General features: G+C 41.3%; 1 protein-coding gene across 1 annotated transcript in view; it reads right to left on the reverse strand.

Moving 5' to 3' along the window:
* LOC115473410 (voltage-dependent T-type calcium channel subunit alpha-1I-like) overlaps nt 1–23,291 on the reverse strand; it is a 935,734-nt gene that overhangs the window by 423,906 nt on the left and 488,537 nt on the right. The window contains 1 exon segment of the mRNA XM_030208356.1: nt 7,907–8,295. Within this exon segment, the coding sequence (XP_030064216.1) occupies nt 7,907–8,295 (389 nt within the window).

Below are 23,291 nucleotides of genomic sequence, written 5' to 3' on the forward strand. Positions count from 1 at the left end.
GGGTGTAGAGCCTAAATCATGACACACTACCTCTAAAAGGGTGTTTTGTGGCTCTACATGAGAATTGTGATATTATGATCCCTTGCTAGCTTCATATTGTTGACGGTCTGCATTTTACGTATGGCTGGTATATTGGTGTATAAGGTATTAAATGTGTCTATTTTATTTTTACTTATTTTTTTTCTGTGTGTTGTCAGACAATTATGGATGACAGACAGAGTCGGAGTCTTCTTGAGTCAGAGAGTTGTGGTATATATTTTAAAACAATTTTAATACCTTGGTGGTCTATATGTTTTTATATTGTACACTTCACTTTATTATATATCCTTTCATTTCATTTTTATTTTATTACATATATGGGTTACAGAGTAATAGGGGAATTTGAAAGTACTGAATCTTTTCTTAATATTTTTCCTTTATTCTCCTTTGTTATGAGAATTTGAACTACTAATTGTAGTGGACTTGAACTGAATAATTTCTGGGGAGGGGAGGTTTCATGATAGCATTGTGCTTATTGTTTCAATCAGTTTTTTTGTACGTTTAGCTTCATTTGTCTTTATTTGAAATTTCATAAATAAAAAAATGTTCTAAAAATGGAATAATCTTATCAATGGGGTGGAGCTAGGGTGGGGCGGAGCTAGGATCGGGGCAGAGCTACAGTGGGGCGGGGCTAGGATGGGGCCCCACCAAATTGGTCTGCATAGGGCCCCGCACTTGCTAAGACCGGCCCTGAATGTCACCTTTCCTGTCAGTGCCTGAGGGGTGATTGGCTCAGGAACTGACAGGAAGAGTGACCTTTAGAAGCATAAACAAAAACAAAACATACCAGCATCTACCTCCCTCCCTCCCTTCTGAACCTATAATCCTGCTTAGACACCCCCTTACCTCCTCGACCCGATCCCCCTACTCACAATTAAAAGATTTTCTTGGTAGTCTAGTGCTGCCCCACCCACTGACACCCACTCCCACACTTATAACATTTCCTTGTTAGTCTAGTGATCCATCCTGAATGTGCAGGACAAGGCATCGCCATTTTTTTTCAAAATGACAGTGCTGGAGGCAGGAGTGAGTGGACATCACTTCTGCCTCTCCTGTTTGGTATGTGTTTCTTCTGTGTTTGTACAGCGCTGCGTACACTTTGTAGCGCTCTAGAAATGTTAAATAGTAGTAGTAGTAGTAGTATGGCGGGTGGGATCAGGAGGAAGTGTCAGGGGTGGGAGGGTGCTACTAGACACCAGGTAATTAATTTTTTTTTATTTAAGGAAAGGAGGTTGTGTTGGGGGGAGGGGTGTGCCACTACACTACCAGGGAAACCTTTTAATAGTGAGTGGGTGGGTTGGTTATGGTTGGGTCATCAGAGTGGGGTTGGGGGAGTCAGTTCAGGTTGGATCCTCAGGGAGGGAGCCACACCACCACCAGAAGAGCAGATGCAAGTATCTGAGGGAAGGTGATCAGGTTGAGGTGAGAGAGGGGGTGCTGGTAGGCACCCACTCCTCTCAACCAGCCCTTCTACATTGCCCTGGACCCTGGTGTAAATTTTTCTGTAGTAGTCACATGGCCAAAGCTTTTTTGTTGGTGTTGTTGCATGCCACAGGATAGCAAATGCACCACATTTGCATTTGTTTCATTATGGTGTGCAGTCAGGGTTTCTGTGCAAGTTAACATTCACACTGAAACTCTTTCTGCAATGTTATCCCACAGTAAAATATGCAAAACCCACGGTAACCATATGGGAAGTCTTCTGCTTTGGCCTTTCAGTGATCAAACCAGGTGCTCGCCTTGGTAGTATGGAGAGTTAACTGCTAGGTTATCAGGCCCCAGTTGTACAAGTTACAATAATACAGAATGCCAAATGCAAAAAAAGCAAAGTTTTTCCTCTGTGCTTGGCTTTGATTGAGCAGCAATAACATGTGACTTTTTTTTGGCTCAGTGCCCAGTTTGCCACTGGAAATAGTATTTGTGTCTTTAGGAAAGGCTGAAAAGCACACATCAGAGACTTGCAGAACCATCTCATTTGAACTTCACTCTCCAGCTGCTGTGGGCAAAGTGTTTATCAGATTCCCGGTGGACAAATTGTGCTAAACCAAATAGATTAAGGCTTCAGGCTGTTAACATGGGGAAGAATAAGACAAAGTGAATAAAGAGAGGGAGATGTATAGGCAAGCAGGATAAAAGAAAAGATGCATACTAAAGGAAAGGTGGTGAAAAAGAAAAGCTAAACAAAAGCTAAACAATTCCCTTACCTCTTAGTTGTTCTGTCTGTCCTACTTAGATTGTGAGCTCTTTGAGCAGGGACTGTCTTTTTATGCATGATGTACAGCGCTGTGTATGCCTTGTAGCGCTATAGGAGTGATAAGTGGTAGTAGAAAAAAAAAAGCTAAACAGAGAAAGAGATGAAAATAAGAGAGAGGAAAAAGACTGCAGAATGACAAGAATGGGAAAGGAGGTAACACGAAGATACTTATCTGTAGCAGGTATCCTATGAGGCCAGAAGGACTTATATTTTCACATGTGGGTAACATGATCCACATTGCCCAGTCTGGAGCTTGTGACAAGCTTTTATAGAGCTTTATCATGTTCAAAATCATAACGACTTCTTGCTCGTGTAGAATCAATTGTTATATCAATTTTTCACTCTCAAAGGGTTTAGTTAAATTGTCCATGTAACTCTCTAATAAAATAATATTTGAAACAAAATTATTTACTGCCACCGTTAGGTCCCGAAGCGCCTTCCAGATGGTATTCAATGTAACCTCCACGGGAGCCAAAAACTCCAAGTTGATTTCTCTTAGGTGTTTAGGAGTGGTTCCGCCGATTCGGGTTTTGCTGTGAACGTCCTCCGTTTCAGCATATACCTCTAACTCACTCCTCCACTCATTTGGACATGGTGGTTGAATAATTCGGGAGCGATGGAGTTGTTTTTTCCAGGTCCAAGAGCGTCAACGCCAACCCTTTCATCTGTGGGCAGTTCATCGTGCAGCGGTCCCGCACTTGCTGCTCAGGGGACAAAACGCTGGCCATCAGCGGCTGACCGCCAGTTGTCCCCTTCCTCTCAGTTAAGGTAACTGCAATTGCAGAGAGGAAATTTACGTAAAGATGACAAAACTTCAGAGGGCAGCTGGGCCACTGGGCATACGAACTTCAGGTCGCCATCTTACCACTCTCCCGTGATCACTGCTATTTTGAAATACTTCTTGTGGATGGCCAGATGCCAACTGACATTACAGAAAGGTTTACTGTCAGTGGACACAGTGGTGGGGGAGGTGCTGCGGGAGGTTTTTTTTCTGGCACGTTTGGAGCAGGAGAGGTTTGGGAGAGGGAGGTGGGAAGGGTATTGGAAGCATGTACGGTTGAAACTTGATTAGATAGGTATGTTTTTGTTATTTTAGTGGTTTTAGTTTTCTTTTTGAACTTTTGTATAAAAGTAGGTTTGTTGTAATTGGTTGCAAGTTTCTCCAATAAAAACATTCCCTAGCATCAGATGTGATTTAGATTATTCTTCCCATTGTGCATCACTTTGCATTTGCCCACATAAATTTCATCTGCCATTTTGGATGCCCAGTCTTCCAGTTTCCTAAGGTCTTCTTGCAATTTTTCACAATCCGCATGTGTTTTGACAGCTTTGAATAATTTGGTGTCATCTGCAAATTTAATCCCCTCACTCATCATTCCCATTTCCAGATCATTTATAAATATGTTAAATAGCACCAGACTCAGTACAGATCCCTGCGGCACTCCACTATTCTCCCTCCTCCATTGAGAAAAATGGCTGTTTAACCCTCCCCACTGTTTTCTGTCCAATAACCAATTCTTAATCCATAAAAAATAAAAATAAAGAGTGACATCACTCAGTGACTTATACACACAAGCATGTACATACTGGATTTCATAAAACTACACATACAACAATCATTAATTTAAGAAGCCATGGACCTGATATTCAAAAAAGGCCTAAATTTACACTTCTAAGTTAGGTCCCTAAATTTGTACCCTAATTTCAGGCAAACTTAAGAGGATAAGCTATCACCAGAGAGTACAGCTGCATTCACAGAATATTAACCAAAGACATTTTTTAAGATCATTTTTCCAATGCCTTCAGATCTATTGGTATATTGATCTATTGGATGATTTCTTTCTTGAGAAACAGCAACAAGACTCCTGAGGCAGGCCTTTGGCCAAAACACAGTGCTGTGTCATCTCCAACCATCAATAAGAGTCTTCAATCATCAATAAACAAAGTTTTATTGAATTTCTGAAATTTCTCTCATTTGTCCCTGGGGAGCCTGAGTCCACTTTCCACTGTTCCTTTATCCTTGCATTCTCCATGCGATTCCAGTATTCCTCCACTACGGTGGATCTTCCTTTTAAGTGTTCAATATCACATTTAACTGGACATGTGATAGGTCGTACAAATCCAGATATTCAATGCCGTTGTCTGGACATGACCCAGCACTAAGTATTTGGGGATAATGCTGGGAGTGGCCAAAAAAAAATTGCTGGCCATTGCTGTCTGAATATGTACCCTAAAAATGATAAGAGAATTCAAGAAGGCCTGGGCAAAGCTCAAGTTTCAAGCAGCATATCTCAAAAGCTAAGAAAAAGAAGTCAGATTAGATAGGTTTTTCAGTTGAGGAATGAAAAGAGGACAGAAAGGTGTGTGGAAAGACAAGGACATGGGTGAAACAACACGAGAGAGGGAAGAGCAAACAAAGGACCTATCCTTGGAAGTGGATATAGGGACAGGCCATTTGTAATAGAGTCCACTTTTAATTTTTCTGACATAGTTGACAATAAATGTACTTGAAAATTGTTTTAAAATTTAACCACTCCAGTGACCTTTTCTCAGCTCATGATATGATGCATGCATAAGGTGCAACAACTCTGGCTTGGTACTGTCCATTGTGCTGTAACCAGGGGTTAGCAACATCCTTGTCCATGGTGCTGTAAATAGCGACAGTAGCCAAGCAAACCCTGGATTCAATTGTTGGTGAAACACCAAAGGGTCAGTTTTCAAAGGATGTTACATTTTTACAAACAGCCAGTAAACATATAACTTTCTTATCCAAAGATATTCAAAAATATGGATAGAGTTGGGCCACAAATATGTATAACCAACTCCAGCTCTATCCCTATCATGAAGGACGGAGTGGATAATTTCCATATTTATTTTATATTTTTAATTGAAATGTTTATTAAATTTTAAATTTGCAACATACAGCACATCAAAGGGCCGAACGTTAGAAGAAAAAACTTGAGCGCTAAGCAAGTGTTCTAGAACAGCAAAGTTGAGCGCCGAAGCAGTTATAGAATACTAGTGTCATGATCTCGGATACTAGAGGTATTTGAGCCCTTGGGCTACTGCCGTTGAGCGGCAGCAGCAGGCAACCCCCCCCCCCCCCCGACCAGGACTGGGCAACATAACAGACAGGACAGAAGCTGCAAAGCAGGAACACACAGGACTAGAACTCCACTTCACCTGCACTTAGCCACCGTCCCCCAGGAGTTGAGCCCCTGGGTTCTGGCGTCCGGCAGGACTTACCGGAGACAGGAAAACACAGGGACTGGGACTCTAAAACAAGCTTGACAAAACAAGGACCTGTAAAACAGGACTGAGGGGACTTCCTCAGACAAAGAAATACCACACAAGCTTGCACCAAACAGCGACTCAAGGTAAGGCAGAGGGGACTAGAGAACCAACACAAAACAGGCAAGGCAGACAAACACCAGAGGGAACAAGACTAGGCATACAGATAAAAACCAAAACAAGGCCGAAGTGCTCCTAAGCACCAAAGGGAAAGCAGGGAAGCCGACAGGGAAAAGCAGAGGAGCCAACAAAGCAGAAAGTGCTCCAAAGTACTAAAAGGGAAAGCAGGGAAGCCAACAGGGAAAATCAGGGAAGCCTACAAAGCAGAAAGTGCTCCTAAGCACTAAACACTGACCGTGACCTTTGGCGTTTGCAAAGGCAAAGCAGAAAGTTCCAGGAAGCTAATAAGCCCATCAGCAGCTAAGGCTCAGCTGTAGCAATCTCAAGGGAGCTAAGGGTGAGGCTAGCTGCCAAACTTCCAAGCAAGACTGGAGAGCTACAATCTCCGGACCGGACCCAAAAAGGGAGTCCAGAAAGTCTATGGCAGCCACCGGTTCTGGCCACTAGAGGGTGAGAGGAGCACAAACCAAGAAAATAGTCACAAACGTGACAACTAGTATAAGTCAATATTTGAGCACCAAACTTTAGGCTCCAGCATTTACCCATGTCTAGGGTTACCATATGGCTCCAGAAAAAGGAGGACAGAGTGAGCCACTCCGGATTTTACTTCCATTGCTTTCAATGGAAGTAAAATCCAGACTGGCTCAATGTCAAAGGCTGGCGTAAATGCTTGTGCTTTAATACTGTCAGGTGTGCGTATAACTGACTATTCTACAACCTTAGCATGTAAGTGTCTGACACACCCCTGACCCGCTCATGCCCCTCCCATGATAACACCACCCTTTGCAGTTACTCACTAGAGAACTCAAGTGTAAATTTATAGAACAGTGACTAAGTGCTGTTAAGTGTGTAACTCACCACTTTATTTATTTCACATGCTTGATATACTGTATGGGGCCTAGCCAAGACTTACAAAAAACAAATTAAAAACTAGGGCAGAGAAGAAAAAGAGAAATGGAAGAACAAAAAGGGAAAAGGAATGGGGGGCAGGGGTGGACAACATGGAGTGAGAAGGGGCGAGGGAAGGAGACAGAGAAAAGAAAGGGAGGAAATCAGAAAAAAATAGGTCAAAAGGGAAGGGTTATGAAGGAGGGTCAAATGAAATTCTGAAAAGGTGAGTTTTTAGTGAAAAATCCAATGGTGGGTTAATCCTGAATGACGCTTTAGCTCACTCCAGAGTTTAGGACCTAAATAGCTAAAATCAGAATCTCGAGTACTGGTGAGACTTAAGGATTATTACTGGCCATTAATGACAATTAGCACCCAATTAAACAAGTACATTAGGCATTATTCTGTAGCCTGCCCTTGCAATTTTGCACACTAGTTGCAGAATTGTGCACCCAAGGTTATAGAATTAGGGGGGCAACTGTATATCAATATGAATATCAATTGTTTGCATACCAATGTATCCCCTAGAAAGGTTCGCCACAGTTCACAGCGAAACAGAAGCGTTTCCTAGGATTACATTAGCAGCTTTGAAGACATTTTATAAGGAAATGCAAAATTTTACATAAGGTGTTCATCATTAACACAAAGAAAAACAGAAAACCTTCTTTAGAATTACATTGGCAGCACAGAAGACATTTTTCATGTAGTAAAGAACATTAAATATAAGACATTATCATTAACACATAGAAGAGTTCATAATTTCCCATGGGCCGTTAATCTTCAAATAAGAAGGTTTTCAGTTTCTTTCTAAAGGTAAAATAGAGTTCGAGGCGTATTATGATCAGGAGGAAATTCCATAAAAGATGATATAATGAACTAACACTCATAGTGCTTGGAAAGCAGAATATCAAAAGTTGCTGTAGTCGTGCAGAGTGGCTAAATATGAAGTCTTTGAAAATATTAAACAGCATTTCTAAAGTTGATTTGCATTTAACTTGAACAAATAAACAAGCAATTTTGACTAGCACTGTTTTCTGAATAGGAAGACAGTGTAATAGTTGCAAGTATGAATTATAGGTCTCAAGTAAAAGCACAGTGATGGCGGCAATCAGTAGCAAACACATATTATACAGCTGATCGCTGCTGCTGAAAATTATCCCCCCCCCCCATTCATTAATAGCATCATGTTACAACCAGGTGATACATCTTAATTGGTTGCTCTAATCCAGGTGGCTTATTTTTTTTAATCAAGTATTTTATTTGATTTAAATCATTACTCATGTACAAGGTGACTCGATGCCACATGTCACTCACCTGCTCATGGTGCTCGATCCCCATGCTAATGGTGTTCACCAAGATAGCAATCATGATCCCACGGTTGAAGTACTTGCTGTCCACAATTCCCCGCAGCTTGATCCTCACTTCCCCCCAAAAGCTTTCACAGAAGCCCTCATCCCCTTCCTCTTCCTCTTCCTTTTCCAGGTCTGAGGCACCATCGCTGCTCTTGCTGTGACCACTGCCACACTCTTGGGCATCCTCCTGCTTGGATTGAGAGCTCTCTGGGACAGAAGGTTTCTGATAACCTTCCCATCGGCTCTTCTTGCACTGTGGGCAGCTGCTGAGATCAGAAGTCAGCGTCATGGCAATAGGTTGCACCAAAGCATGAGGTGTGTAGTCAGGATGGCTGTGCTTTTGGCAAAACCCTGTAAAATTCAAATAGACAATAAAATGAAGATTACAATTTCCTTTATTTAAAATGCAATTTATACCTTCTTGAACTGCTACAAGGATTTTGCACTCAGAGGTCTATTTCGAAAATATTTCAAAATTTCCAATGCCAGTGTATTCTATAACAGAAAAGGCCTGCTACAAGTTCCAGTATATAATGGGACAGAATGGGACTTGAACTTTGGTGGGAAGGAAAACCCAAACTGGAATCCCAAAGCAGAGGAGGGGTTCCAAAGCCCTGAGAGATGGAACCCTACAGGGAGGAAAGCAGGAGCAAAGTAAGAGTGGCAAACGGCAGGCATCCTCCCTCAGTCTTGCCAAGTCAGTATATATTGACCCCATAAGAAAGGGAGAGAGAGAGAGAGAGAGAGAGAGTAGCTCCCTCAGGCTAGATGGAGCAAACGGCCTACCCATCCTGGGGCACTGAGGAATTCAAAATAGATACTAGGCTGGGAATAAGGTACAGAGTCTGGAAAAGCCAAGACTGTGGCTGAGTCTGGACTGACTGCAAAGAAGGGAAGAGCCATTAACCCCAGGTTTTCTGGAGAGAAGTAGACAGTCTCAGGAAGGAAAGGGAGGTCATCTGACTGGAGAATAATGCCAGAAGAGCTCAGAACAGAAAGGTTGCAGGAGCTGGACCTCTGTTGGCATGTGTGGAAATGACAAAGGAAAAGGTACATGGCATATAATTAGCCTGTATACTAGGAGACTATCATGATGAAGTTAGGGTTACCATATTTGCCATGACAAAAAGGACACAAAATAAAATTCAGCCCCCACCACACCCCTACCCCATCCCCAACACGCCCCTGCGCAGCACAGTTACCTTAACCCCCCCCCCCCCCCCCCCAAGAAAGATTCTACAAAGAGTGAAAATACTGGTAAAGTAACAGACATGCATTTTCTTACATACTCTAAATAAAAAATGAAAAGGTGTACATTTTTAAGCATTTCATGTTCTCTTTTCTTTTCCCTCCCATCCATGAGCAGCATACCCCCCTCTCCTCTCCTCTTCTCTCCATCCCCTTCTATGCATTTCCCTCTTTCCCTCCCTCCCCCCATGTATGTCCACCTCCCCAATCTTTTTTTCCAGTCTTCCTTCATCCACCTTTTTTTTTTTTAATAGCTCCCTCCCATAGGTGGTCGGTGGCCCAACTGTTTGGGGAGGCTAAAGGGGGCGGGGTTAGGGGTGGGGCCAGGGGTGGAGCTTAAATCCATAATTGTCTGATAACACAGAAAAAAAAATAAAAATAAAAGTCACAATACCTTTTATTAAATTTAGATATTAGATACGTATCACGTCAAAGAATAAAGTGGTTGCTCAAAGCATATACTAAACAATCGCTCAACTGCAAAACACTATGCACATCTTTGTGCAAAAACACACTCAGAACCTTACTGTACCAAAAATATTACACTGGGCAGAACCTAATACACCATTAGGGGCTTACGTATAGCCCATTTAGTTATGTTTAAACAAAAGAGATCTGCATTAAAAAAATATATTTATTTTTATTTTGATCTATAAAACCACTTGTCCCTGAAACATGCCTAAAAACAGAATAATCCAGTTGTGTATCTAAAATGCAAATTCCTACAAATGAGATGACGTTAAAATGTGATTCCATGTGCCCCAATGAAAAGTGAGTTTAATTCTACTTCCATTTAATTTCAATATACAGTATTCTATCATCTTTATAACACCAGCTTCCCAAGGCAGAGTACAACAACAGTTAAGATAAACTCAGATAAACTCTCAGAAACAGAAACAGGATATATAAGCACAAACTACAGAGTTTATAATCGCTTTTTCTACCAGCTGCAATACCGTGCCTATTAACAGAAACAGCTTTAGCCTTGTTAAGGATCAACGATCAAGAACAACCTGGATGCAGCAGCTCAAAAGTTTGTTTGTTTTGTTTGGGCTGTCACGCTGGGGAAACACATTAACCAAATTGGCTTCCTTGTTTACTTACTGGGCTAGAAAGGTTCACTTCCACTCGTCTTGGGCAGCTCTTCCCCCCCCCCCCCCCCCTCCCGGAGTCTTGCATCTTTCTCCCTGTTTCTTCTGCTGCCTGCAGCTGCTGTCTCCCGTCGTCATTTTTACTGCCCTGAAGAGTTCTGCCTCAGCACCGGCGATTCAGAGTCAGCCTTCTGCCAGGGTCAGGGCTTCTCCTCAGGGGCGTCCTGGACTCTAATGTAACTTCCTCTTTTCCGCAGAGGTAGGAGTGAGACGCACCTGAAGAGAAAGCCCCGACACTGGCAGAAGGCTGACTCAATCGCCGCTGCCGAGGCAGAACTCTTCAGTGCAGTAAAAATGACGGCGGGCAGAAGAAGAAACACAAGATGGTCAGGGTCGGGCTGGGGAGGCTTAGCCTCCCCAAGCCTCTTATACGGGGTGCCTATGCTCCCTCCCTCCTTCCACCCACGTAACTCCATCCACATCCCCTCCCCTCCCTTATCGTGCCCTGGTAGTGTAGTGGCCTCTATGGGGCAAGAAAGAAGCCCACTCTTTCTTGCCTGGCGCTACCGCTGACCTGCTCGCTACCGGCGTTGCTTCAAATTGGCTGCCAAGACTTCAAGTGGTGACTTTGTAAGACTTCTGTGGAAGTCTTGCAAGGCTGCCACTTGAAGTCTCTGCAGCCATTTTGAAGCAGCGCCAGTAGTGAGCAGGTCAGCGGTAGCACCAGGACACGTTAAGGTACGTAAGAGGGGGGTACCCTGAGGCTTGCCCGCCCACAAGCCAGCCTGTACTACAAGGAACTGAAGCGCTACAGAAAACCTTGTACCCTAAAGCAGGGCCTATGTTAGAGGTAGGCAAACAGGGCAGTTGCCCTGGGCCCCCATGTCACTGGGGGCCCCCAAACCTGCCTGAAGTTGAAAGAGGGACAATCTGCAAGCAAACCCTGAATCATTGGAGCTGACTCTGTGGGTGCTTGAGCACCCCCAATATTGAGAAAATTCCTTGTATGTGTCCAAGGAGGGGTTATTTTCATTGGACTTAGCACCCCCAATAATTTTGAAAAGTTGGCTCCTATGCCCTGGATCCCATCATGTCTAGCACCTGCCCTGTCCTAAAGTTCGTCATGAGCACTATAGGTGTTCCTGACTGCATGCTGAATTACTCCCAGTAATAGAAATGGTTATGACCTAGAATTAACTGTAGAAATTCTGGGGCAATTTCTCCAGAAGGGTTAGTCTTGTGCATACCTTGACAGTAATGAACTTCACTTCAAAGGTATGTGGAATATGATCTCAGTCTCTCAAATGTACTGCTAACACTTGCTGTAGTACTTGCATCATGCAAAAGAAAGCTTCTTTCTGGAGTTCATAAGATGTAACATGTATAGCCAACTTATCCAGGTGCACTAGGAAGTTTTTTTTATCAAGCCTGTGGCACCCAAAATGCTACAAAAATATTTCTGTATTTTTCTACCACATTTTCTTGGATGCAGACTGCACTTCTTGGTACTTGAGGATCTTCCATCTCTCCATGCAATTCTCTGAATAATCGCTTGGGACCGACACCTCTATAATCAAAGTCATTCTGGTGTTTTTCCCGTTTACCACTATATCAGGTTTTTATCATTCGAGATGGGGATGTTCCAGGTGATCATAACCTCTTCCTTTTCGACAATTCTCTTAGGGCCATGATCTCAATGCTTTTCTATTACACCGATGTTGTAATGCTTAAAGAGTTTCCAGTGAATAAGATGTGCCACCTTGTCATGCTTTTCTGTATAAATATTTTCTGCCATCAGCACTTTGTAGCCAGTCACCAGATCAATAACTGTTTCTAGCTCATTCTTATACAACCTACAGATGTCTATTGCACCAGTTTTTTCAATGTCTGCTGTAAACCATCTCATGCATAATCCACTGTCCTAGGTTCCAACTATCAATCGTTCATCCTTAGGTTTCAATTCATCTATCCTTAACCATTCATGTGTCTGATGTTGATCCATGAATGGTTCTTGGAGTTGCATTTTGTATTTCCCAACATACTTATGCAATTGCCACGTGTTTCTCCTCTGCTGATCCAATTCTTTGAAGAGTTTTTCCTCTTCCTTCATACATTCTGTTGCTTTCTTCCTTTATGGTACCAATGGATTTTCTACCATTCCTTCTACTTATTGGAATGCTTGACCAAATTTCATGATTGGACTGGATTCTGCAAGTTTTCTTTGCTATTTCAACACCTTTTGTACATTGGGATCTGATGATACCATTAGGTAACCCTGGTGTCCTATGATAGTAGGTGTAATCTATTCTTATGAGACCCATCCCTCTTTCATATCAAGGAATGAACAGCCTGGGCATACACTGATTCTTATAGACAACCTCATGGGCATGGAGGAGTTTTCTCATTTCCATGGTCTTTAAGAGACCAGTCTACAATACCAAAGCTATATAAGAGTGTGCAGGAAGTTCCAGTTGATTAATAACCTGTATCTTATTCCTTGATGTTAATATACTCTTCAGTATCAGTTTTAGTCTCCTATAATATTCTTTACTGATGTTTTTCTCTCAACCCTTTCTGCTTGATAGTTGTTCCTTCCTCCACTCCTAGATATTTATATGCAGCTTCCTGTTCAAGTTCCTTTATATCACAGTAATCAGTCAGAGAGGTTAAAGAAAGTCCCCTTAGCACATTTGTGCAGCCCAAAAGTCATCTTGATGACATGTGAAAAGCTTTTCACCACTCAAAGTTCTGCTAATTGCTGGTCACTAGAACTGTGGAGTTTCAGGTCACCTATAAACAGTAAGTGTGATGTAACCTCTGGATTGTTGGCATCTTTTGGAGTAAGGCTAAACCCATAGTCCAAGGAGTTAATAAGAGTACTCAGTGGATTAAGTGCCAAACAAAACAGAAGCGGGGACAGGCTATGAAAGAACAGTACTGATCGAGCCTAATGCTTAACTTCAACTTTCTAGACCCATAATGGAAGATAAAAAGTCTCAGGAGACAGGGAAGAAGTTCCTCACAACAAAAATATTCTTGAAACATCTGTCCAAAAATAGACAACATGTTATGTGAAGTTAAGGGGGTAATATTACCACTGCCTTTGTTAACAAATTCTACAAGCGATTTTTCACAATGCTGGCTTTGACAAATTTGTAAAGTATACACAATTTTCCACTTTGAGAAATGCACACATTTATAACTGCTAAATTATATGCATTCATTTTCTGAGGTAAAACCCCAAAGAATGAGCATAAGTGAAAGCTCCTTCAAGCCGCAGGTGCACTTAAAAGCATACAGGCGTCATCTCCCTCATTCTACAAGAAGTCTCCTAAAATTAGGTGCCAGTTGCAGGAGCAAGTTATAGAGCAGCACTTATGCGCATGACTGCTGTAGTTACACAAGTATATGCTAGCTGCGCATTCAGTGGTATTTTATCATTTTAGTGTGCAATTCACTTACCCCTGGATTCTCCGTGACGAAATTTGGGCACAATCCTGAGACGCATGCACAACTTAAGGGTAATAATTGGGCACTAACAATCAGTTAATTGGCACCAATTAGGAGTGCTTTGAGAGAATGTTAGGTCTTTTCTCTTTAAATTTGTGATTTTTATTTTGTTAACTGCCGTGATCTGTCTAATCCAGGCGGTATGATAAATAAATATAAATATATACGTATGGTTGTGTGCAGAGGTGTAGCTAGGTGGGTCACCAAGGGAGTGACTGCTCCCCCAAATGGATTCTAACAGTACTAGCACCTATTTTTCATGTGATCTATCGCATGAAAAATAGACACCATCAGCAGTCCGCTCTCCATGCCCCTCCCCCCCCCCCCCCCCCCCGATGCCTCAACCTGGTGACGCTTCTGGCTGTGTGCTATTCTATAAGGAAGTGCACTTAACATATCTCAAAAGGGGATGTGGCCATAGGAAGAGTGTGGGCGTGTCAGGGGAATTAAGAATATTTGCGAGCATAGTTATAGAATACTGGATTACTGCGCCTAATTCGGGAAATACCATTTACACCAGGTTTCAGCAGGCATAAGTCTGGCACCCATAGTTACTACTACTACTTATTTCTATAGCGCTACTAGATGTACGCAGCACTGTACACTTGAATAAGAAGAGAAGTCTCTGCTCGACAGAGCTTACAATCTAATTAGGACAGACAAACAGAACAAATAAGAGGAAAATGGAATTACTAAGGTGGGGATGATAAAATAAGGGTACTGAACAAGTAAGGGTTAGGAGTTAAAAGCAGCATCAAAAAGGTGGGCTTTTAGCCTAGATTTGAATATGGCCAGAGATGGAGCTTGACGGACCGTCTCAGGAAGTTTATTCCAGGCATAAAAGGAACGGAGTCTGGAGTTATCGGTGGAGGAGAAGGGTGCAGATAAGAGAGATTTACCCAGTGAACAGAGTTCCCGGGGAGGAGTGTAGGGAGAGATGAGAGTATATTATATACTATCTAATATAACCCATAAAACCCTAGATGTTCTGTCAGCTGGAAAACTTATTCCTGAATAGAAAGACAACTCTATAGGCATTCCATCCAGAACATTACTGAACCATAGGATTTTAGATTTTGTATGGTAAACTTTAAATAACCAAGCAGGTAGGCAAATGATAAGTCAAGCCCTAAATCTGATTTGGAGGGTCATATGGCAAAAAATTCCATCTATGTCGTTTGCAACCAATACCTTTGACTGTGTAAACTGGAATGTTATGCTCTGGAGAAAATGTGCTTTGGGTAGAACTTTGTGGCTGGTTAATGGGTGGTACTCTGCAGAATTCCCTGTAGTAGAGGCATCTGACAAGGATGCCCGAGGTCTCCACTCTTACTTGCCTTATCCCTGGAACATTTGATGGAGAAGATCCAGCAAAGGGCAACTATAAGGGGTATTGCCAGTTAGGCATGATATCTGCGCTTAAGTGCTATTCTATTAAGGGCATGCACCCTTTGCAGAATCATGCTTAGTGCTGATTTTTTCTGGTGCTTAATTTGGAGCACCACTTATAGAATCCAGCCCTAAGGGTCAAAGTTTACATAAAGTGTCTTAAATGTAGGCATGCTAGAATAACATGCGTAGCACTATTCTATAAACCATGTCTATAGTAAGACATGGTTTTTGAATAATACATAGGCCAGGAGAATATGTGTACATTTACGCCACTGAAAACCTGTTGTAAATGCCCGTCTAAATGTACTCACGCTCCCTGAATTCTATAACAAAGCATGTAAATGTGATTGACACGCCTACACTCCTCCCATGGCTGTGTCCATTTTCAGCTGCAAATTCTTTGGAATTTCCATGTGCCTCTTTTTAGCATACACCTAAAAAGAAGCACACGTAAACTACAATTATTGCCAATTATTGATAATTGGTTATCGGCTAATTATCATGACTAACTGGCTCATTACTCAGTTGAGTAGTGTGTGTAAATTGGCTGCACATACAATTTAACACATGCTGTTTACTATGCCTTATATAGAATTCAGCCCTTAGAGTGCAAATGCAACGGTACATTCACAGGGGAAGGTGCATGGGCAGAGCATTCAAGTTATGCACTAAACTGCAGATTTTAGGAATGCATATTTACACCTGCTATTGACATGGCATAAGTGGGTGCACCTGAATGTTGGCGTATAAATGCCAACTTATACTAGTATTTTAGAATGAAATCTGGGCACCCAAATGTAATAGAATTTAGTGCTTAGTGCACTGTATCTTGGTGTTTTAACTTTTGCCACCCAGTTATAGAATTTCCCCTTACGAGGGTAAATTTTCTGCACCTAAAATAAAGTTTGGGTGGCAGAATACACATATAAAATACACAGAAGAATAGATAGAACTGGATTTTAAGCGATCTGTACATATACGTTCCAACTTGTAGTTTGGTTGCACTGGAATGGAGCTGTAATGTACATGTTTACCTTAAAAAATATGCGAGTACTCTAATTTATAACTTCTTTGGAACAGTATAAATTTGTGAACTGCTGGGTGCCTATTTTATAAAGACACATAGGTCCCTACATCGCTATTCTGGAATATGTGCTTTTTTTGAAAAAATTTTAGGCAACTTTCTTTCTGAGAAGCTCTGAGAGAAGAGGGCATTCTCGGGTAAGTGAACATTTTTTTTAATTTTTGCTTTGGTGATTTAAAGGTTGGGGTTTGAAAGAGGTAAGGTAAATTTATTCTTAAAGACAGAATTAAAAAAAACAACCCAACAAACTTTATTAACTAGTCTCCCTACCCTTTTCCCCATAGTTTTTAAATCTTGAACCACAGCATACAACATTAACAGCCTCTAGAAGGCACAGCAGGGACTAGTTCAGTCTTCATTAAAAAAAAAAAAAAAGAAGCAAGCTTTATTAACTAGTTTCCATAGAGTACAACCCCTTTTCCCCATAGTTTTAAACTGAAACTTTCTTCTAGAGGCAGAAACTTTACTGTAAACGTCAAGACTGAAAAAGATAGAAGGGCATAAACCTTTTCTTAGAAGAAAGTTGTTTTCTGTTCTTTGCTTGGAAGGTAGCAGTGCTACTGACTTGAATTAGGTGTTAAGGTGTGAAGAAGGTAGGACAGCTGCAAAGGTTACTAGGGCAATCTGATTACTTTGTTAGCTTCAAAGGTTCTTTATATTCATTCAATATCCCTAGTACCTTAAGACGTTTAAACACCACCACCATACACCCCCCCATTCTCTTTCCTTTGGCCTATTATACCTTGTTTACCTTTCCATGTTCAATTCACATTCTTAAACCTTACTATTACTATGTTATCGCAATTTATAATATTCTCCTTACAATATTTTGTAATTCTGTTTTCTATGTAGCCGCATTGAACCTGCCTTGTGTGGGAAAGCGCGGGGTACAAATGTAATAAATAATAATAATAACACAATAAAACTAAGATGAAGAAGAGAGGTGCTATCTAGTTTTTTTGCATTGAGTGTCACGTGTATGATTATTTCCCAGTTGGCGAGAGGTTATATGCATGTGCTCGATGCAAAAAGCAAGTTTGTTCTCTTGCGGCTTGAGTAGAAGATCCATAGAGATATATAGAAGAGGCCTACAGGGACATTGTAGAGAAGTTCCACTTCTACTCTGGCAGCTCCTATGCAGCCTTGGAGGAGGCCTAGGAGGACAGCATCACCCTGGTGAAGTAGGAAGTAATTCTGTAGCCAGGACCTGCCCACCAAGGGATGCAATATTCTCTTACACTGAGGATGTGTCTTCAAAGGGCCTTCTGTCCAGATGGGAAGGGTTAGGACATCTGTTTTTAGTTAGTGATTTGATCATTAGGCATGCAGATAGCTGGGTAGCTGGTGGGTGTGAGGATCGCCTGGTCACTTGCCTACCTGGTACAAAGCTGACAGACCTCATGCATCATCTACATAAGATCTTATACAGTGCTGTGGAAGATCCTGCTGTCTTCATACATTTGGGTACCAATGACATAGGAAAATGTGGGAGGGAGGTTCTGGAAGCCAAATTTAGGCTCTTAGAAAGCTGAAATCTAGATCCTCCAGGGTAGCATTTTCAGAAATACTCCCCATTCCATGCACAGGACCCAAGAGGCAGGTAGAGCTCCCCAGTCTCAATACATGGTTGAGACAATGGTGCAAGGATGAGGGATTTAGATTTATTAGGAAATGGACAACATTCTGGGAAAGGGGGAGCCTGTTTTGAAAAAGAGTGACCACCTAAACTGGGATGGAACCATGCTGCTGATGCTATTTAAAAGAGCAGCTTTTAAACTTGAATGGGGGAGGGGAAGCCGACAGCCACCCAGGAGCCCATGGTTCAGTGTTCAATATCTTCGAAGGATACTATTGAAACAGGACATTTAGGGAATCCCAACAGAGATGTTTCAATAATGGTGAAAGAAAGCCAAGATTGTTTAATGGGAGAACATAGTAAAGGGTGCAAAGTATCCCCGTCAACTTCAAAGCAGCTTGCAGATGTAAGGAAAAAATACAATTTGAAGTGTCTATATACAAATGTTAGAAGCCTAAAAAATAAGATGGGAGAATTGGAGTATATAGCACTAAAGGTAGATATAATAGGCATCTCAGGACAACCAATGGGACACTGTGTTATCAGGGTACAAATTATATTGCAATGATAGAGTGGATCAAATTGGAGGAGGGAATTGAGTCAAACAAAATAAATATTCTGCATGAAACAAATAGCAAGTGTGAAATACATCCTTGTGGATAGAAATTTTATTTATGTAATACATTTATACCCCACATTTTCCCACTAGTTGTAGGCTCAATGTGGCTTACACAGAACCGTAGGGTAGGCTACAGTTCAAAAAAGCACAACTAAACAAAGTAATAATAGGATATTAGGCATATATGTATCATATAAACAACAAAGAATAACAAGGGTAATACAAGGAAATAGGGTCCATGAATATTGCTGAATCCAGGAAGAAGTAAGATTAGATTGAGTCTGGGAAGTAAGCCTTATTGAACAGGATGGTCTTCAATAATTTTCTGAAATTTAAATAGTTGTGAGTTGATTTTAAGGATTTGGGTAAAGCATTCCATAGTTGTGTACCTATGAAGGAGAAGTTGGAGGCGTAGGAAGATTTATATTTAAGGCCAATGCAGTCTGGATAGTGTAAATTAAGGTAGGATCGGGAGGAGCTGGTACAGTTTCTGGGTGGTAAATCCACAAGATCTAACATGTATTCAGGAACATCTCCATAAATGATTCTGTGAATAAAGGTACAGACCTTAAAGGCAATACATTCTTTGATGGGAAGCCAGTGTAATATTTCACGAAGGGGCTCTACAGATTCAAATTTAGATTTACCAAAAATCAGTCTTGCCGCTGTGTTCTGTGTGTGAAGGGAAAGAGTATACTGATAGGGCTGTACTACTGTCCGCTAGGACAGAACGAACAGATGAACAAATGCTTACAGAAATTAGGAAAGCTCGCAAATTGGACAACATGATAATAATGGGTGATTTCAGTTGACTAGATAAATGCTATATCAGGCAGTGCTAGGGAGGTAAAATTCTTATATGTAATAAATGCTTCATGGAGCAACTGGTCCAAGAACCAACAAGAAAGGGAGCTATTTTAGATCTAGTCCTTAGTGGAATGCAGGGCATGGAATGAGAGGTAATAGTGTTGGATCAGCTGAGAAACAGTTATCATAATATGATTAAGTTTGAGCTGATATCTGAAGTGAAGTCACTAAAAAAAATCTACTGTAGCAGCATTCATTTTTTGAAAGGGTGACTATGACATAATGAGGAAAATGGTTAAAAAGAAGCGGAAAGGGTCGACCGCAAAGGATAGAACTTTGATTGTGAAAGCACAGACTAGATGTATTCAACGTATTAACAAAGGTGGAAAGAAGAGCAAACAGCCAGCATTGTTAAAAGGTAAAATGAAAGAGGCTATTAGGGCCAAAAGAGCATCCTTCAAAGAATGGAAAAAGGATCCAAACAAAGAAAATAAGAAGCAACATAAGCAGCGTCAAGCTGATACAGAAGGCTAGAAGAAAATATGAAAAAAACTTGCCATGATACAAAAACTCATAGTAATACCTTTTTCAGGTACATCAGAAGTAGAAAGCTTGTGAGGGACCATTAGATCATGAAGGAGCAAAAGGGGTGCTCAGGGAGGACAAGGCCATAGCAGAAAGACTGAATTAATTATTTGCTTCGGTCTTTATGGAAGAAGATGTAAGAGATCTACCTGTACTGGAAATGGTTTTTAAGGGTGATGATGTGGAGGAACTGAAAGGAATCTCAGTGAACCTGGAAGACATCGTGAGCCAGACAAAGAGTGATAAATCATCTGGACCAGATGGCATAAACCCATGGGTACTGAAAGAACTCAAACATGCAATTCCTCATCTGTTAGTGATCTGTAACCTATCATTAAAATCATCCACAGTACCTGAATATCGAAGGGTGGCCAATGTAATTCTGATTTTTAAAAGGGTTCCAGGAATGATCTGGGAAATTACAGACTGGTAAGATTGACTTCAGTGCCATGGAAAATAGTGGAAACTATTATAAAAAGAATAAAATTACAGAACACAGACAAACATGATTTAATGGGACAGAGTCAGAATGGGTTGGTTCAACTAAAGGAAGTCTTGCCTCACCAATTTGCTTCATTTCTTTGAAGGCAGAAATAAACATGAGGATAAAGTTGAGCTGGTTGATGTAGTGTATCTAGATTTTCAGAAAGCTTTTAACAAAGTTCCTCTTGAGAGACTCCTGAGAAAATTAGAAACTCATGGGACAGGAGGCAATGTCCTATGAATTAAGAATTAGTTATTGGACATAAATCAGAGGATAGGGTTAAAGGGTTAAAAGGACATTTTTCTCACTGGAGGAGGGTGAATACTGAAGTGCCAAAGGGATCTGTACTGGGACCGGTGCTATTTAATGAAGTTACATGGAAATATTTTTTAAAACAAATAGGAGGAAATCTGTTGTTGATTTTATAACTCCTTCAATTTGAACCACAGAACCTCCACTGCTCTTATGTCCGGAAAATTATAGACCGGTGAGCCTGACGTTGATGCCAGGCAAAATGGTAGAGACTATAATAAAGAACAAAATTACAGAGCATATTCAAAAGCATGGATTTTTTTGTTACATTTGTACCCCGCACTTTCCCACTCATGGCAGGCTCAATGTGGCTTACATGGGGCAATGGAGGGTTAAGTGACTTGCCCAGAGTCACAAGGAGCTGCCTGTGCCTGAAGTGGGAATCAAACTCAGTTCCTCAGGACCAAAGTCCACCACCCTAACCACTAGGCTACTCCCCCACTGAGACTATATGGATTTAGTGAAGGGAAATCATGCCTCACCAATCTATTACATTTCTTTGAAGGGGTGAACAAACATGTGGATAAACGCAAGCCGGTTGATGTTGTGTATCTGGATTTTCAAAAGCTGTTTGACAAAGTACCTCATGAAAATCTCCAGAAGAAATTGGAGAGTCATGGGATAGGAGGTAGTGTCCTATTCTGGATTAAAAACTGGTTAAAGGATAGAAAGAAAGTAGGGTTAAAATGGTCAGTATTCTCAATGGAGAAGGGTAGACAGTGGGGTTCCCCAGGGGTCTGTGCTGGGAACGCTGCTTTTTAACATATTTATAAATAATCTAGAGATGGGAGTATCTAGTGAGGTAATTAAATTTGCTGATGACACAATGTTATTCAAAGTTGTTAAATCGCAAGACGATTGTGAAAAATTATAAGAGGACCTTACAAGACTGGGAGACTGGGCGTCTAAATGGCAGATGACATTTAATGTGAACAAGTGCAAAGTGATGCATGTGGGAAAGAGGAACCTGAACTATAGCTACGTTGCACGTTAGGAGTAACCGACCAAGAAAGGGATTTTGTCGTCGTTGTTCATAATACTTTGAAACCCTCTGCTCAGTCTGCTGCGGCGGCTAAGAAAGCAAATAGAATGTTAGGTATTATTAGGAAAGAAATAGAAAACAAAAGTGAGGACATTATAATACCTTTGTATCGGTCCATGGTGTGACCACACCTCAAATATTGTGTTCAATTCTGGTCGCCACATCTTCAAAGTCACAGAGAAGGGCGACGAAAATGATAAAGGGGATGGGAACGATTTCCCTATGAAGAAAGGCTGAAGCATCTAGGGCTCTTCAGCTTGGAGAAAAGACGGCTGAGACCATTATTGAATGGACTTGGAGAAAATCCATTATTTCTGTGATAAGCAGTATAAAATGTATTGAACTTTTTTGAGATCTTGCCAGGTATTTATGACCTGGAGTGGCCACTATTGGAAAAAGGATGCTGGACTTGATGGGCCTTTGGTCTCTCCCAGTATGGCAATACTTATGTACCTATGTCCTTTCATCCCATCAGCTCTTTCTTCAGGTACCTCTCCATTTTAACAGTCAGTATGCTTAAAATCCAGGATTTTGAGCTTTGTGTATCTGCATTCCCCTTTACCTCTTTACAGTGTAATGATCACTGGGGGGGGGGGGGGGGCAGTTCTTCAGATGGGACCTTCCAATCTGTATCCAATAGGTTGAAATATCCCAGCAATAGCACCTCCCCTTTCATTCCCAACTTTTGGATGCCTATGACCAAATCATTCTCCAACTTTTCCGTATGTGTCGGAGGTCTGTAGACAACACCCATGGAAGGAGGTTCCATCTTGTCTTTCTAAGACAATCCATATTGCTTCTTCCTCTCCCCAGATCCCCTGCATTTCAGCTGCTTAGTATTGTTTTTCATTTATAAAGCTACTCCTCCACCTTTACAACCATCTTTCCTACATAGGACATAGCTTGGCATGTTTGTATGCCAGGAAAAAAAAAAAAGAGGAGGAAGGGTCCTTCATGCAAATGTAAGCAGCAAAACAAAAAAGTGAGGTGGACTCAAGGAGGATATCAAAATATAAAAGTCTTCTATTCTATAAGGCCTAAAACCGACCTGTCACAGCCATGTTTCGGCACAAAGGCCTGCTTGAGAGGTCAAGCGGATCTTGTGTTGTAATGATAAAACATAACTTAAAGAATATGTCAAGATCCTGGCTGGTTGTTTGCATTACAACAAGAATTTAAGTTAAGTTTTGTTGTTACAACACAAGAGATCCATCCACTTGACCCCTGAGGCAGGCCTTTGTGCCGAAACACAGCCGTGTCGGGTCAGTTTTATGCCTTTTAGAATAAGAGACTTTTATATTTTGATATCCTCCTAGAGTCCACCGCACTTTTTTGTTTTTATGTTTGTATTCCATTCATGGGAGTCCTTGAACCACTTCTCTGTGATGGAAACAATATCCAAGTCTGCCCGTAACATCCGGGCTTGTAGATCATGAACTTTGTTACACAGACTGCGACCATTTGTGTACACAGCTTTTCAGAGGAAAAGGAAACCGATATGACAAGTTGCTAGAAATATAAAGGCAAAAGAAGTGATGTTCATGAAATACAAAAGAATATAAGAAGAGAAACACAAAAGAGATTGCCAGATAAAACT

Source organism: Microcaecilia unicolor, chromosome 1 (assembly GCF_901765095.1).
Source record: "Microcaecilia unicolor chromosome 1, aMicUni1.1, whole genome shotgun sequence".
Taxonomy (NCBI): Eukaryota; Metazoa; Chordata; class Amphibia; order Gymnophiona; family Siphonopidae; genus Microcaecilia; species Microcaecilia unicolor.